The following is an 18,492-nucleotide window of genomic DNA, read 5'->3' as shown; positions in this document are numbered from 1 at the left end:
TGTTCTGTTACAATGAAGTGATCTGCTTCTGTGCCTGTCTCCCTGGCTGGAGTTGAAGGCAGTTGGGGTCTCCTGCATATTAATCACGTTTGCATGCTGTGCCTTCTAGCAAACAGCTCTGGGTATCAGCACTGTGCCTTGTGCATGGATACAATGCACATAGCATCACTCTAAGGCTACTGGTTGCAGAGTTTTTGCATGACCCGCCCCAGTATTCGCTACGATCCTGAGCACCAAATGGAGTCATGCAATAGGTGAGCAGAATTGCGCCCTCAAAGTCTAGGCATTTATTACAGCATTTATAGCCGCCTGTTATGCTAACTGGCCTCTCCTACACACTTGTTAGGTTGGCTAGGAGTAACTGAAATATTTTAGAATAATAAGATACTAGGTTCGAATTGCTCCTCATCCAAGGGAATCTCAGAAGTAGGGCTGGGGGAGGGGAAAAGAGGGACACAGTCCTATGATGCAACCAAGGACTTTAATTGGAGGCAGCTCCTCCTGCAGTGGCTTTCTCAGGAGCTGAAGTGACTCTTGCTGGTGGCACAGGGATGGCTCAGACGTCTTCTCCTCCTTAGGGGAGTTTCTGAATCAGTCTTCATGGCCCCTGTTCACCTCCCTCTTCCTCCTGGAGTCACTCCCACAGCTGTGCAGCCTCGAGACCTGGGTGGGGCTGCTTGCCAACTAGTAGAATGTTCAGGGTCTCACAAGAGTACATGTCTTCAACACCCCGTTGATGGAGGAGTGTGGTGGGTATCTCCTTTGCCTACTATTTTGATGAGGATTTGTGTTTAGATCTGAAAGAGTGAAGGACATGGCTTTGAATTACACATGAGTCAACAGCCTTGGTCATATCCCATTTGAGGATCGCTCATATCATGGTTTAATACAATTCCACTTGCTTGAGGAAGAAATAACCCCAAACTGGGTTAAGCAGTTGAGGTCTTGGATTTTACTTGCCACGTCAGCATAGTCTAGCTGGTCCTGACGAGTACACATACACAGTTTCCATCTGTTGAGTGCCTGCCTGGTGTGGGGCCATATTCCAGGCACTTACACATGTGGCTTCATTTTATCGTCCCAACAGTCTGAGGAGTAGGTAGTGTATTATGCTTATCTTCATTTGCAGAGGAGCATGCTGAAGCTCAGAGAGAGCGGTGCAGGGACGTGCCCCAGGCCAGTAAATGGCTGAGGCAGAATTCAAGCTGGTATGTTGCACTAAAGCCAGTGATCTTTAATATCTAATAAATATAGTCTTAGGCTATATTGTTATAGGTTTGGGCAATTCCTCCCCTTCCACACCCCCAAAAGCTGAAAGAAATCTGAGGGTGTCCCAGCAGAAGGGACAACCACCACACAGCCACACCTGGAACCTACCAAAGGTCCGTGGGTGACGCTGTTGGGACATTCTTGGATTGTAGGAGCTAACGGCAGTAGAAGGCCCCTCGCTGGCTGGGCAACAGCAACAGAAAATCTTTGACGCCATGTTTTGGTGGACTGAGGGGAGAGGAAAGGGCAGTGGGGGGCTCTGCAGCTCCGATCTCAGAAGCCCATTGTTATTTCAGCGATGGGTCATACTGAGCCAGTCTCTCCCCTGGTATCACCCCTCTCTTCTCCCGCACCTCCAGCAGCCCCCTGCGGCCAGCAGGCCCAGGCTCACCTGTGTAGGCCTACCTCTGGCCAGTCTTTCCTCTTCTGTGCAGAGTTCTCTTACCCAAGAAAGAGCTTGGAGCCTCTACTCTGATGGTCTACTGCAGAAGCATCTTGTTGAATCAGCAGACCTGGAGGTGCAACACAGTTCTCTGGGCAGGGCTGTTTCCTAAATGAATGTGAGACTGACTGGAAAATGAAAATCTCTCTCTGCTGGGACCTGTGGCAGCAGAGCCTAGCACATGCATGCAGTAGTGTCCCTAGACAAGCATTTGGAAGTCAGGTTTATCTGCTGTGTTCCAGGTGCCTGCTCATGGGCTGATTCTGTAAACCCTTTGAGCCTCGCTATCCTATCTGGAATATGGGAATAGCGGTGCCCACCTGGGAGGAACCACCCTGGTTAACTGCACATAAAGTGAGCACTGTGATGGCAGGTGCACATAGCTGCTGGCTCAGTGCTCATTCTCTTTCCATTCCCATTCCTTCATGTAGCTTGTTGGTTCTCATCTATTCCAGCTGGGCCTGGTCCCATGGGAGCATGATGCTGCAGCTCAGCCTTGCTGGTTCAAACCCTGGCTCTGCACTAACTTGCTATGTGGTTTTGGGTTAGTCCATGCCTGCCTCTGGGCCTAGGCTCCCATCTGTAACAGGTGGTGTTGGGCTGCATCATCTCTCTAAGGATCCTTCCATCTCTGATGATCCAAGGTCCAAGGTTGTGTGTCCTTATCTTATTCCCAACCTCCTTTCTCTCTTTCAGGACTCTGGCCATCTCCTGCTCTCATGCCCCTTTCCTATGGCCAAATTTGTAATCTTTTTTTTTTAATTTATTTTTTTATTGTTATTCATTACAGTTATGTGCCTTTTCTCCCCATCCCTCCACCCCACCCCAGCTGAACCCCCCTCCCTCCCCCACCTCCACCCTCCCCCTCGATTTTGTCCATGTGTCCTTTATAGTAGTTCCTGTAATCCCCTCTCCTCACTGTCCCCTCTCTATTGTAAATTGTGCTGCTATGAACACTGGGGTACACAGGTTCTTTTGGATTGGTGTTTCAGGGTTCTTAGGGTATAATCCCAGCAGCGGAATTGCTGGGTCAAAGGGCAGTTCCATTTTTAGTTTTCTGAGGAAATTCCATACTGTTTTCCACAGTGGCCTCACCAGTCTGCATTCCCACCAACAGTGCACTAGGGTTCCTTTTTCTCCGCATCCTCTCCAACATTTGTTTGTGGATTTGTTTATGTTGGCCACTCTGACCGGTGTGAGATGGTACCTCATTGTGGTTTTAATTTGCATCTCTCTGATGGCTAGTGATGCTGAGCATCTTTTCATATGTCTCTGGGACCTCTGTATGTCTTCCTTGGAGAATTGTCTGTTCAAGTCCTTTGCCCATTTTTTAATTGGGTTGTTTGTCTTCCTGGAGTGGAGTCGTGTGAGTTCTTTATATATTTTGGAGATAATCTTAAAACTACCTTCCTGCTGTCTCCCTCTCCTCCGCTGCATTCTAGCTGCCTTTTACTTTTGGCTGGAATGCTCTTGCCCAGAGGTCTGAGAGACTCATTCCCTTACCTCCTTCAAGCCTTGCTTAATGGTCTTTTCTAGAGATGTCTTCTGGCCTATTCGCCCTATTTAATTCATCCGATTTAAACCCCCTTTCTTCCCCTGGAACTCCCTCTTACCTTCCCTACCTCACTCTTCTCCATGGCCTTGGTCATGTTTGAGAATCAGACAATTTGTTCAGCACATATTTATTGGGGACCTACCAGTGTGAGGCACCGTGTGAGGGACATGACCATGAACGTGAGCGAGAGATTCTCACTCTCAAGGAGGCAGGCGTGGGTCCAGTTCACCTTTGGACCCCAGCACTGGGCATGCGGCTCTGCACAGAGTAGGTTCCCTCTCATTATTGAGGAATAAACCCATGAGCCCTCTCTGACTGTTGGACAATACGCCCAAAATTATCCCCATTCTCCCTTCTACTAACAGGTGTTTTACTCCCTGATCATAGACGTGGATAGAAACATGCTGATTCTGGACTTACCTTGTTTTCCCAGTGACTTCAATCTTAGAAGATAAACAGGGGAAGAGAAACAGCCAAGGTGTCAAGGACAGTGGCATTCATTGAGCATCTTGGACAGGTCCTTTGACATCTATCAGCTCACCTAACTTTTGGTTTCACTCTACAAAGCAGGACTTGGTCCCACTTTCAGATGATGGAACTGAGATTCAGAAAGGTGACTTTCTCAGGTCTTATAGCCAAGAGTAGCAGTGGGGATTTTAACATAGTTGTGTCCAGTGCCAGAGCCTGTGCTATCTATGGCCTTGCCCTACAGGCAATTCCAGAGGAAGAGAGAGGTTCAGAACCACCTTATCCTGTGAGAGTTCATGGCAGCTGGTTTTCAGATGGAGAGGCTGCTTCCAAAGCTCGGCAGAGCAGTGGAGCAATTAAGAGCATACATTTTCTACTTAGGTGGAGACGGGATGTAATTCTTGTTGGACCTTGCCATGTAATTTAGAGCAATTCAACCTCCTCCAACCTCAGTCTTCCTAACTGTAGAACGGGAATGGTAAAACCTATCCCAGAATGTTTTTGTGAGGACTGGGTGGCATAAGATGTGAAGTGCTTAGCACGGTATCTGGCACACAGTAAGTGCTCAATAAAGCGAATGATGCTGGCTGAGGCAGGTGGGGTGTGGTGGTTCTTGCACTTCCAGTGCCCTCCTCTAGATGGAAGCAGGAGCCAAAGAAAAGGGCCCTGGGGTGTCCCCTGTGGGCTGTGACCTTCAGGTCTCCACAGCACTTGGATTAGAACAAGAAAGATCCACAAGGTCAAACAGGAAGGCTTCTTCTGGAGCTGGAGGAGCCCTTAGGGGTCTTTTTGCACAGGTGGGGAGACTGGGACCCAGAGAGAAACAAAGTTAGAGGCAATGTAGCAAAGTGAAAAGGTGTCCAGGAGTGATGGAGACAGTGTCTCCCTTCACTACCGAACAAATACCCTCTCCTGCTCTCAGGCCTGACCTTTGAGCCTCACTCACCTGCAGCTGGCGGAGCAGACAGAAGCTGTCTGTGACGTCACAAAGCCCAGGCACTGGGAACTGAGGGCCAGAATGTTTGTTAGGTATCTTGGTCAAGCTGATGATTTGGCAGAAAGAGGATGATGGATCAGAGGCTGGAGCATTTTAAAGGTTCAGGGTGATATTGTTAAATTGTTTTACACATGGATTGTACCACTTTAGTTCCTTCTCTGCTAGGGAGGAAATGCTGTGTTTTACCTGCTGCCACCTCTCTCCCTCCTCCTGTCCTGATATCTGTGCTATGGTGACAGAAATGAGCCCGAGCTGGGCTGCAGAGACTCTCCCATGTGATTAGATGGGCTCACTGCCCCCACCTCAGTCGGCTGACTAGCACCCTGAACTGTATGTGCATCCTTAATCCCTTTAGTACGGTAAGGCAACACTTTCACTGGTTCTGAGAAATAGGGCATAGGTGGGTTTTTTTGGCAGGGGGGCATTATTCTGCTTACCACAGTCCTTAAATATTTGAATAAAGGAAATAAATAAATTCCCAATTCAAAAAGCTAGGAAAAGAACATCAAGATAATCAAAAGATTATTCAAGAAAAAGAAGTACCAAAGATTAAAAACTGAAATTACTTACATACAGTGGATCTAATTGATAAAACATTTTACAAAGAATAAACAAAAGAGAATACTATGTTACTTAACCAGGAAAGAGGGAGAAAACATAAATATATAAAATTAGAAAGGTTAAGGGAAAAATGAACGTTGAGATAAACTTTTAAAATATCGAGAGCACTTTATGTACCTTTATGCAAATACATTTGAAAAACTAGATGTAAATAATTTCCTAGGGAAATACAGTTTATCAAAATGACTGTGTTAGGACAGAAAACTCCATCAATTTCTATAGAAGAAATAGAAAAACTACCCCCACTCTCCCAAAAAAGGCAGCTGGCCCAGATGGTTTCACAGGGGAATTCTACTGGACTTTCAAAGACCAGGCAGTTCCAATGCTACACATAAATTGTTCTAGAGCATGTACAACAAAAGCAAGCTTACAAGTTCTTTTTATGAATTTTTAAATTAAGTATAGACTATTGATAGCTGTCTGATAAAGGCAATGCAAAAAATTACAGATATCACCTATTGATAGAAAACTATTAAATACAATATTAGTGAACTGACTCAAACTTCATTTTATGAAAATAATACATTATGAGCAGGTGGAACTTCTTTGTGGAAAGGGAAGTTGGTCAAATATGAGGAGATATTTATCCCTCCATAGATGCTGAAAAAAAAAAGAAAAGGAATTTGATGGATATTTTCTTAATATGATCTCTCTCTCAATCTCTTTGTCTTAAAAATGAGCTTCTTAATGGGCAAACACTAGAGGTATTTCTCTTAAAAAACACAGATATCCACTATCTCTACTACTTAACATTGCACTGGTGGTATTAGCTATTGTAATTAGATACATCAGAGATATAAGAATTAGAAAAGGAAGAAGCTAAAGTACCTCTACTTGCATATGGTATAGTAACATTCCTGGTAAGCATAAGGGAATCAATGACGAAACTAGCTGAAACAGTGAGATAACTCAGAAGGGAGGCAATGCATAAAATAACAGTTACCTCCACAGCTTTAGTATACACAAGCAATAACTGGTTACAGCTGTCATGGTAGAGGAAAAACCCCATTGACAATGGCAACAGAAAAGATAAAGTACGTAGGAATACATTTAATAAGAAATGTGCCAAATCTGTACAAAGAACACTTAACAGCCATGAGAGATGGAAGAGTAGGTTTGAACAAATGAAAAGCCATTTGTAGACAGAAGGAATCAACACCATTGAGGTGCCCGATTAAAGAGAATAGAGACATGACTACCACATGCAGTTGATGGTCTTGGAGCAGATCCTGAATTGGGCGGAAAAGGAGCTGTAAGACTTTTGTGGGACAACTGATAAAATTTAAATAGTATTGTATCAATGTTGAATTTCTCGCTTTTGATAATTGTACTGTAGTTATGTAAGAGAATGTCCACGTTATTAGGAAATACTGAAAACTTTTTGGGTACAGGGATGTGTTATGCACAACCCACTCTCAAATAATTAGAAAACAGTTATAGGGAGAGAGAGAAAAGAAATGGTGAAGTAAACAGGGAAATGTAAACAATGGGCCAATCCAGGTAAACAGTGAATTGGGGTCCCTTGTACTATTGTTGCAACTTTAAGTTTGAAATTACAGGTATCTCAAAATTAAAGACAAAGCTATCAAAAAGTTTACAAGAATTGTTTGAAGTTGGTTAGATGTTAGGTTAGCATATTTAAAAATGGTAAGACATTTTGGAAGAGACAGTCCCAAGTGAGGGAGAGGGAAACGAGAAAAGACACAATCCTGTGATGTGACCATGGACTTTAATTGGAGGCAGCTCCTCCTGCAGTGGCTTTCTCGGGAGCTGAAGTGACTCTTGCTGGTGGCACAGGGATGGCTCAGACGTCTTCTCCTCCTCGGGGGAGTTTCCAAATCAGTCTTCATGGCCCCTGTTCACCCCCCTCTTCCTCCTGGAGTTACTCTCGCAGCTTTGCGGCCTGGGACACCTGCACGAGGTCCCCAACTAGAATTTTCAGGGTCTCCCAATGAGGCATGGCTGGAATGGCCAGTGATTCTGGGGGTAGCGGTCTAGGTTTCTCTTGCAAAACCCTCCTGGGGGACATTCTGTATTTATAAATGAAAGAAAAAGGAGAACAGTATGGGTGAAGCCTTTGCATTGGGCCTGGCTGGACTGTGCTGGTACCCCCCATCCCTGATCCTGGTCTGATTCTGGAATACTGTATGGGCCACGTAGACTGCAGCCAAGGACTCCCAAGGTCATTTGTGATAAGGAGAAGGCCCACTTCCCTGGGGATTCCCAGTCAGCATAAGGACCCCGACCGTCTGCAGTAGGTTGTGCATGGTACTCCGTGGGTGCATTCAGTGACGGTAGGGGGGCTTGCCAAGTGCAGTGTCCCGGCAAGTGGAAGAGTTAGGCCCATCCTGGTTCTGACCATGATGCCACTCCCTGGTGGACTTTTGGAAAAGTTCCTTCCCCTGTGGACCTCAGCCTTCTCTATACAATGAGATGTGGGTTTTTAAATTGGGTTTCAAGGAGCCCTTTGGGCAGAGTGCGGAGGGCAGAAGGAAGGGGAGGTCTAGTTCAAGTAAAGCAGAACCCCCTTTATCTCTTACAGCAATTGGACTTTGTGTGAGATTTTGACTACAAGGAGGGGTTAGCTCTTATGAGAATTCTGGAATGATTGGGCTGGTTGACCCTGAGCTCCACAGCCAGCCTCACAGGATGGTTGTAAACCATGTGAGGCCACCCGGGCCCAGCGTTGGTGCCCAGCAATGGGGCTGTGTTTCTTCTTCCTGGACTGTGCCCACTCTCCAGGCCTGAGCTTCTGTCCTTCTACGACCCAGGGACATGTCACCCCCATCGAGCTTTCTGACTGCACTCAGTCCATGAGCATTTTCTGACATCGTTCACTTGCCATGCACCTGGCTGCATCTGGGGGGCCAAAACTGATATAGGCCCTGTCCTCCTGGAAATTACTTCTGGTGCCCGAAGCAGACATTAAGCTAATAATCACACAAACCACACAGAAGACAAAGCCACAGGACCTAGAAGGGAAGTGTGGGTGTGTGTTCTTTCCTCCAAGTGCTGCTCCTCATGAAATTCCCAGCTCGGAAGATAGTGCAGGCAGGTCTTACAACCTTGGCCCTTCTCCAGCGTGTCCTATAATGTGACTACACCTTCCCGATGGGAGCGATCCGTCTCTCCTGTCACTGCACTTAGCTCATATATCAGTGGGGTTTGGTCACCAAGACAGGGCTCCCTCCCCCAGGGGTTCCCCATCAGTGCTAGATCCCAATTTGGGACTCACCCTCAAAATCGCTGCTGCTGGTCGAGGAGTCTTTTTCTGGATGGGTCAGGGGTTGTCTCAAAGCCAAACGGGAGGCTCCATTAGCATATTTAGGATTTTGTTGGTCAAGCTCAAGCTTCCTCCCACCTGGCAATGACAATTCCACGTGGTCATGTGGGCAGGCTCCAAGGAGATGGCGGAGGGGAAGGCATTTTGCTCACTCTGAAGCAGTGCACACAGACCATTGCCGCTTAGTTATGGGATGGGGAGTACCTGGATCTACCTCTAGTCTTCTGAGTGCCCCTATCATAGGCAGGTGCTGGATTCAAAATACAGAGTTAGGCACAAATAAAGCCCCTTACCACAAAATCTTTTATTACAACATCATAAGCATGTAATTCTGTAACACAACAATGTCACACTCACGCACACCATGTGACATTTTAGATGAAATGTTCAAAACAAAACTATGAATTATTACACCCATATTATTGCTCTACCAACCACGCTCAAGCAGGTCTTACTTCTGCCAGACACTACATATTCTTTTTAAAATGTAAAGTTTACTATTTCCCTGTTTATAAATGTAATGCATATCCATCATAGAAAAGCTAGGAAATATTGAAGACAATGAAGTAGGGAAAAAAATGCCCCAAATACCCCTCTCCTTGGATATGATCACAGTTCTTATCTTTTCCTATGCATATTTTTTACATAGTCTATCACATCTTATACATTATGAATTCATTTTACTTTATACGTTACATCATAAATATTTTCTTCATGTCACTGAATTTCAAGAAGTGATGGTTGTATAATTTTCTATTTTATGGTTAATTCAAGGTTTATTTAACTGCTGTTTTATTGTTGGTTAGACTTTGCAAATTTCACTACTATAAGTACTGTTATGTGAACATTGTTGTATATAAGGCTTTGCTTTTCTATACTTCTAGATTCCTAAAAGCATGATGTAGAACTTTGTCAACAGACTGAGCTGTGTTTTGTGATAGAATAAGTAGTTTTGTCATTTTTTAGCTGCATACCTTGAGCAGACTGCTTCACCTTCCTGTGCCTTTTTTCAGATCTGCATAATGATACGTGAATTTTGGATAATCATGTCCACTTCTTAGAGTTACTGCAGGGATTCAATAGTAGCACTTTACTCGTGTGTAGGCACCAAAAGAGTTGAGGATTCATTTGATCACAGCTGGGACCCTGGTGCCTAGACAGTGCCTTGCATGTAACAGGGGCTCGTTAATGATCATTACTATTATTTTGGAAAATGTGACTGACATTTTCAAGTTTCTTGGTTTTTATTGTGAAACAACTTCTGGGGAAGTATCTAAAAGACCCCCTGGTATGGATTTCTAGGAAAACATGCCATGAGAATATTTTCCTGCCCTTGAACTGTCCCTTCTCTGAGTAGGACTATGCCAGATGCCTAACCCAGCCTTGCCCCTACCCCCTGAGCAAATGCCTGGCAGTCCTAGCTTTGCCTGAGCTTGACAATAAAGCTTCATTTTTTTTCTGTCTGAAATTGTTGATTTTGAACCCCAGTCTTCTCCACAATGACCTTTGTCTTGGATCATCAAGAAGGTTGTAACGACAAACTTCCTTCTCGCTCTCTTCCCTTGTACATGGCTGCTATGTGTTCCAGAAGCCCTGGCTAAAGACTTTACATTAACAAGAAATACACTTTCGTTTTGTAAACATTGAGATTTCAAGACTTGTTTGTTTTAACAGCAGAGCCTATCCTATCCTGGCCAGTACTCATGTAGAGTTTCCCTTTATTGACATTTGTTGAGTGGCTACTTTGTGCAGTTCCTGTGCTAGGTGCTTAATCATTTAATTCTCCCACTGATCCTAGAAAGTAACGACACATTTTGGCTATACTCATTTGACAGGTAAGAACACTGAAGCTCAGAGTGAAAGGTTAAGTGACTTGCCCAATTCTGTGGCAGAGCTGATTAGAACTAGTCAGAGCCCTAAAGCCAGGGATCTTAACCAATATGTAATCTTTAAAGTGCTTCTAAAACTATAATATACATTTAGATTGACCTGAAGGTCATGTTCAAATGCAGGCTCTGATTCAGTAGGTCTGGAGTGGGGTCTGAAAGTGCAGTTCTAACAAGTTCCCAGGTGATGCCAATATTGCTGGTCCACGGATCACACTTCCTAAGAACTGAGATTTTAAGTATCTATTGTTATTGGCTTGGGTGCATGACCACCCAATTCTTATCTTATTTTAGGGAGGAATTATTCCTCAGAAGCTGAAGGAAATCTAAGGGTATCTGAGTAGGAGAGGGATGAGCAAAATGAGGTCTAGAGAGGCCAGGCACCTTGTGTGGTACCTACCAGGCTGCTGCTCCGGGATTTCGCTGGAGGATGTGGAGCCCTCTGTGGCATGGGGCTCCTCACAGTCTCTGCAGCATAAACAGAAGATCTTCAAGGCCAGCTTCCGGTGAGCTGCTGTAGGAGGAAAAGAAGTGAGGGCCATGGGTTGGGGTCTGCACTCCAGATGCCCATTGGAAATTTACTGCAATGAGGGTCATATTGGGTCAGCCTCTCCCGAAGTATGATAGCTTTCCCCTCTCCCAAGTCTTTTGTTATTCCCCATGGCCACCAGGTCCAGACCTTACTGCTTAGGTTGCCCTCTCTTAAGGCATGTCCCCAATTCTTACATAATTTTCTTACCCATGGAAAAGAGTCAAAGCCTCTACTGTGCCAGCTTTGCCTGCATGGCTGCCTTGTTGAATCAGCCGATCTTGAATTTGAGCCCAGGTCCCCGGGGCAGGGCTGTTTCCTAAGTAAACATAAAGCCATAGCTGAAAAATGCCAATCCTTTACCTGTGCTCACAGTCCAGATAGGACCCCCATACAGCACAATCCCAGTTCATGCAGACATGCACGGAAGCATGCTCAGCTTCCAGGTGGATCTGTGTTCTACCTCACTTCCAAGTATCTGTTCTTGGGTAAATGCTTTAATCTTCTTGAGCCTCATTTTTATCATGGTGCCTGCTTTGCAGAATTAAAGGGCTAAATATATTAAGTGACCCTTGGGCAGCTAGGCATACAATAAGTGTATCCATTTCCCTTCATGTGGCTCACTGGCTCCAAATGATTCCAGCTGGTGTGGGCCCTGTGAGAACGGGAATAGAAGCACCATCTTGTAGGTTTAGGTCCTGATTCTACCACTAACTTGCTATATGGCTTCAGGTAAGTCCATGATTGTCTCTGTCTCAGGCTCCTCATCACCAATAAGAGGAAATTAGGCTAGATGCTCTTTTCAAGGATCTTTCTAGTTCTGATGGTCCGGAATTAAAAAGCCATGTTTTTGTCTGAAACTCCTTTGTCTGTGTAGTTTTCTTTGTCTCTGGGCTTCCTGTTCTCACTTCCCTTTCTGCGGCAAAGCCCCCTTTTAGGAAATTGTTATCAGGTTTTGGTTAATGTCCCTCTGAACACCCCGTTCACAGTGGGAGTTATCTTGTTCATGGGCACTTGTTTCTCACCTTTTCTATAGCTATATATGATCTGGTCCAAGCCATCATCATCTTTTGCCTAAAGTATGGTAATAGCTTCCTAACTGATTTTCCTGTTTCTTTTACCCTTGACCTGTTAATAATTGATACAAGATCTTTGACTTCCTAAACATAAGCTATTCAATATGGCACAATTTATTTATTCGGCTACACGTATCCAGCTGACTAGACACATGCAGATGTCCCCATTGTGAGGTTTTCCACATGATTCAAGCTCTGACACCCTTCACTGAGCTCTCTTTAATGAATTTATTTCATTTTCTTAGAATTTTAAAACAACCAGTAATTTATATAAGGCAATTAGATCTTTTGTTTTGGGGATGCACCGAGTAGCAAATATGCTTGCCATTGACATGCTTATTTTTCTGCTGCTTGCTTTACTTTCAATTTTCTTCATCTTATATAAACTCTTGTCTCCTGGGGGTTTGCTTTGTTTTAGATTGGCTCATATATGTTGAATACAGGAGGAAGTGTTATTTCATAAGGAAGGAATGGAACAAGCTCTCACCACAAGTCCGCCCTGAGAACTAATGGTTGGAGGTCTGTCGGGCAGGTGATCAATTTGTATAAACAAAGTAATCGCTACAAATTTGCTTTGAATCCCTCAAAACCTTCACGAGCACAGTTTCTGTATGGTTAAATTAATGAATGAAGCCCACTGCAGTCAGCTCATCTTCTGCAGTGAGTGATTTCCAGGTTGTCGATCATAGAGCCTCTTTTAGGCTCCCCCTGGCCCAGGAGTTCAAGACACTGTGCATAAGCACAAACTTTTGATCAACCGTGGTGCATTCTTTCCTGTTTCTCATGGTCTTATTTACACTAAAGTTGCTGCCTCTTCCTGGAAAAACTCCTGCTTCATATGTATACTCTCACTATAAGTACTCTCATGTGTTTATCTTAATAAATGGCAACATTTCACTAGATGACTTAGAACGACAATGGCCAGCATGGCAAACTTCCAATGTCAAAAATAAGAGATTTAAGGGGGTCTGTAGAGGAGAGAGAAGACAAAAAGACCCAACATGTAATAGAAGGCCCTTTTTGATTGATATGCTCTGGCCTCAAAAAGAAAGGAAAGAAAAAAAAAAGAACTCACTCCTACTCAAACCTTCTGAAACCTACTTTCTTTGCATCTCTCTTTCTTTCTCCACCTAGCTGTGTCTCTACCGCCCACTCACATTCCTCTTGTTCTTTTCTCTAACTGCCTAAATAAACTTTCTTCATCGGCCACTTCCCCAGAAAAGAACAATCAACATTGCACAATATTTTCCCCAAGCCCCTGTACCAGAAGGTGGATCCAGAGAGGTTGAATTTAAACTCTGGGTGAAAGTTCAGTTGAGGGAAAATTTAGGATCTCAAATTTCAGACGGAAATTTGCTGTGTAATTCAGGATTCTGTTAGTTACTCTGTTACTTATTGTCCTGCACTATCATTTTTGTGCCTGATAGTTCACTTAATTGTTGATCTTTAACAATGGGAAAAATATTTAAGAGCAGCAGGATGGAAAAGACCAGAAGATTTAAGTAATGCACCTATGCATAAAATTTAAAAAGTAGACTTGAGAAGGTAAGAAAAACAGGAAATACACCACATAAAACTATTTCAAAAGGCTTTCTCTTAAGGGTAGATTGTGCAAAGATTCAAAATTGCAAACTAAATCAAGATGAATCAAGAGGAGATTTAATAGACTTCAAAACATTTTCAAAGAACATTCTGGGGCAGAACAATAGCTTAAGGGAGGTTTTTCTTCTCTTTTTGCAATGACTTGGACCTGAAATAGGAGATTTAGGTAAAATTAATTGGAATGGGACATGCCAACATAGATCTGATTGTTTTCAAAGAGTCCTAAATAATTAACTGGAAATCAAAATAACCTTAGGGCTTCTTGGATAAAACAGGACCAAATCTTCCTGTTTTTAAAGAATATGGAGTGTGTAGATAAGGACACTTGTATTTACCCCGAGCGGAAAAACCGCTGGAAGAACTCATGTTCCATATGGCAGAAGGACAGCTGTCCAAATCTGTCCAGTGATGCAACTCGGAGGAGACCTTACCACTCAACACTGTCCTGTCCTTCCTCTGAACTCCCAAGGGGAGCTGTCAGCAAATATAGATGGACAAGGATACTGATTGCTTGTTGACGTGGTTTGTTTCTTGTGTGGAAACCAGACTGACGCTTCACTGACAGGACTAAGAATGATTTTTCTGTGTGACCAATACTCAAACCACTCCAAGTGTATGACTCCCCAACATCCTCAGTGGACTACGGTCTCCTTACACAGCATCAGAAGAAGTAAGCCCTTCCTGTGGCTATCCATAACCCAAGTGGAACCAACTTCTAGGGACGGGGGTCTCCATGGGAGCTGGACAACTCAAGGTGTTCCTTGTCCCTCTCCTTGGCCAACATAATAAATAATCCAGCCCATGTCCTAGGGCACAGCTGACCAATTGACAATCCTTAGCTCAAGTAACTATGGATATTAGAGTACCTTTGAATTTTTATTTTGGCTAATCAGGAGGAGCACGCACTATTTTGCCAGCACTTCATGTTGTTCCTGGTTTAATACCACAGCTGAGTTAATGCTGTCTAAACCCAGAGAAAAAGCAGCCTGGTGCTCTAAAGTAGACCCAGGGAATCATCTGAAATTTGTTTTCTTGGTCATGGCTGGGAAATCATGGGTCATGACTCTGGAGTGCCTTCCAGACTCCTCTTAAAATACTTTAAATTATTTTTTGTCTCATTGTCATTCAGTAGCTGTTGTCCAGAGAGTTGAATACTTTTATGCAGTCACTGGCTCAGCATATGATTCCACAGATGAGACAAAAACAAGAAGACCACAGGCTAGCTGACACTGAAACTGAAAAGATCTCTGTAAGTGGACAAATGGAACTTCAAGGAAAGTCGGTAACAGTGGTGAAGATCTAGACAATCCCCGAGGGTCTCTCCTGCAGCTTTGGTTGCAGGAAGACCAAAGTGGGGAGACTGAGACTAAAAAAGAAGCTTCCACACTCCCAAGTGAAGTCAATTGCTCTGTAATCATGCTAATGAGTAGTCACCAGAACCTGTTTTTAAATTCATTGACTCCATTAATGAAACTTTGCCTCAGTGACCATTTTCCTGAAAGGAATAGACACGTGACAGTAGTCACACTTTCACAGCTGACAGCTTCCTATTCTTAAGCTCGCCTGCCTCTGAAATCCCCCATGTGCACCAGCTCAACACCTCCCCAAGCCCCTATCTTATCTGCTGTTAGCTTTATTCAGAGTCTTTGTCGTGAGAGCATATTCTCATAGTTTTGTCTCACATATTGAATGGAGGTCTCTTCCTCTAAAGCAGCTTATGGATATGCAATTATTTTGGAGATCATTCCATATTAGCAGTGCAGCTGAGGTTTTAAATGTAGGTTTGTCTGAACCTAGTGCTGATGCTTTCCATATTTTTATTCCACCCAGAAATTTCATAAGAAAAAGGGGAGCAGACCACTTTCTCCTCTGAGTGTTTATAGCAAAGACTTTTAAACTTCTGAACCCTCTTCAGAAATGCAAAGGCTCTTAAGGGAGAGCAGTGTAGTACTTATAAACACATTCTTTAGGGTATAATTCTTATTAAAGATCTACATATTAGCTATGAGATTTAGATTTACTTCCTTGAACCTGTTTTCCTTTTTTAAAAATTAAAAAAAATTATGTTTAGATAGAGGGGAAAGGAGGGAGAAGGATAGGTTGCCTCTCACGTGCCTGCTACTGGGGACCTGGCCCACAACCCAGGCATGTGCTGTGACTGGGAATTGAACAGGTGACCCTTTGGTCTGCAGGCCAGCACTCAATCTACTCAGCCATACCAGCCAGGGCTGAACCTGCTTTCTAATTTGTAAAATGGGACTGGTAATAATAGTATCTACTCCAGAAGGTGGTCGTGAGGATTAAATAATGATGGAAAGTGCTGAGCACAGCATTCTGGCACATTGGGAAGGCTCAATAAATATAAATGCCCATGTTAACGAAATGTAGAGTTGATACTGTCTGGGGAGGGTGGGGTGGGCTTCTTGCACTGCCAGTCCCCTCCTCTAGATGGAAGCAGGAGCCAAGGAAAAAGTCCTTGGGGTGTCCCCTGTGGGCTCTGAACTTCAGGTCTCCAATGACTCCACTGGACTTGGACCAGAACAAGAAAGATCCACAAGGTCAAACAGGAAGCCTTCTTCAGGAGCTGGAGGAGCCATTAGGGGTCATTTAGCACAGGTGGGGAGACTGGGGCCCAGACAGAAAAACAGTAGTGTCGAGGTAAGTTAGTACGTACTTACCTTGGAGCAAAGCAAAAAGGTGTCCAGGAGTGATGGAGGTGGTGTCCCTTCAGGTATAGGACAAATACTCCCCCCTGCTCTTAGGTCTAACCTTTGAGCCTCACTCATGCAGCTTCTCCAGAGCATGGAGGAGGCAGTCTATGATGTCACAGAGCAGAGGGACCAGGGAATGTTGGGGGCAGGGGAGTGAGACTGGGCTGCAAAGCCAGGGTGAAGGGAGGAGGTCTGATGACTACCTCTCCAGTGGTCCTTCCCTCTGTCCATGATGCCATGCTCTCCATCATGGGGACACTGGAATAGAGTGTTCTTTGGTGCCTCTTCTGAAAACATCTTGAGGATGGCTGAGCTAGAAGGAGGCAGAACAGCACTGGACGCAGAAGACCTGGGTCTGAATTCTGCCTCCTACACCAGCTGTTGGGTAACCTTTGGCAAATGGACTCTGCAGCTGGGTTTCTCTAAAATGGAAATTTTAAGAATTACCTGTCCTAAATATATCTTTAGGATTAAGTGAGATCAGGTAAACATGTACCATGGTGCCTAGCTGTAGGAAACATTACAAAAAATGGTTGTTAATAATAGGGGAAAAAATAAAGTGGCATTCTGTTCCCAACCTAAGAAAAAGGGGAATCACTTTTTATTTGAGTCCTCACAAAATCTCTCACCATCTGAGACACTCTTTCAATTCCTTTATTTAGGACAACCAAACACTATTTGGGGAAGCCAAATTCGGTTACAATGTTTTCAACCAGTGCTATCTTTGGATGCTCATAGAGACAAAGGAAAACAGAAGTAAGCAAGGTTCAGCAGTTTAGGAAGTCATGGGGGGTGGGGTGGGAGGTAGGGGTTGAGGTGAGAGATGGACGTGATCCAACCATTAAATTATGTGTAGTTGATGATTGGTGAATCAATCTTTTAAACCACCTTGGAAAGCAATATTGACATTCCCACGTGGTAAAAGTGAAGGTTCTCGGCTCTGGCTGCAAGTGAGAATCATCAGTGGTATTTTATAAAGAGCGCCCTGGGGCCTAACGTCAAATTCATCGGAACCTTGGGAAGCCCAGCGGGGAGCGTGGGCGTCGGCATTTTTACAAAGCGTTCCAGATTTTTATACAGCAGTCCCTCCTGAGGTTTCAGTTATCCACCGTCAACCATGGTCTGAAACACTAATGGATAATTCCAGCAAAAAACCAAAACCATTTGTGAGTTTAAACCGTGTGCCGCGCGGGGCGGTGGGATGAAATCTCGCGTGACCTGGGTCGCGAATCGTCACGTTGTCCTGCGTCCGCACGCTGCAGACGCTGCGTCCCGTTAGCCAAGTAGCAGCCATCTTTGTTTCCAGACAGCGCGCTCGCAGCTGTGCTCGGGTTCGAGTCACACTTATTTTACTTCACAATGGCCCCAGCGCGCGAGAGCAGCCATGCTGGCAATTTGGAAGTGCCAAAGCGAAGCCGAAGCCGTTAACGTGCTTCTTTTACCGTGAAAAGGTGGAAGTTCTTGACTTTAATGAGAAAAACTCGTATGCTGAAGTTGCTAAGATCTAGAGTAAGAACGAATCTTCTACTCATGAAATTGTGAAGAAGGAAAAAGAACTCTGTGCTAGTTTTGCTGTTGCACTTCATACTGCAAAAGTTATGGCCACAGGGGGTGCTCAGTGCTTAGTTAAGCTAGAAAAGGCCTTAAATTTGTGGGTGGAAGACACGAGCAGAAAAGACGCTCTGATTGACAGCAACGTGTTGCACCAGACAGCCCTGAACCTGCACGGAGACTTCACCAGGGGTCCCCTGGAAGGAGTGACACCGTGTGGCAACACAGACCCGAGAACAGGTTTGCCTTTATCATCGCACAGCGTCATCATCGTCATCATCGTCAGAAGGGTGAGTACAGCACCGTAATATGCCGAGAGAGACAGAGAGACCGCATTCTCATAACTTGTTATTATACTATATTGTTATAATTGTTCTGTTTTATGACTAGTTGTTGTTAATCTCTCAATGTGCCTAATTTATACGTTAATCTTCATCGTAGGTACGTCTATATAGGAAAAACGTAGTATATATAACGTTTGGTACTCGCTGTGCTTTCATGC

At 44.3% G+C, this 18,492-nt stretch overlaps 1 protein-coding gene across 1 annotated transcript; it reads right to left on the bottom strand.

Annotated features, from left to right (window-relative positions):
• Positions 1-7,290: 7,290 nt before the first annotated feature.
• TEX48 (testis expressed 48) lies at positions 7,291-17,733 on the bottom strand. The gene is made up of 4 exons (XM_053919433.1): positions 17,658-17,733; positions 10,922-11,035; positions 8,588-8,713; positions 7,291-7,382 (listed from the first exon to the last, which is right to left on the bottom strand). Exons 1-4 carry the CDS (start codon positions 17,731-17,733, stop codon positions 7,291-7,293), a joined length of 408 nt encoding a protein of 135 aa, XP_053775408.1.
• Between the last annotated feature and the right edge of the window lie 759 nt (positions 17,734-18,492).

This window comes from Desmodus rotundus, chromosome 1 (assembly GCF_022682495.2).
Source record: "Desmodus rotundus isolate HL8 chromosome 1, HLdesRot8A.1, whole genome shotgun sequence".
Classification (NCBI taxonomy): Eukaryota; Metazoa; Chordata; class Mammalia; order Chiroptera; family Phyllostomidae; genus Desmodus; species Desmodus rotundus.
Note: the sequence above shows the minus strand (reverse complement) of the source record. Positions and strands in the feature narration are given on the sequence as shown.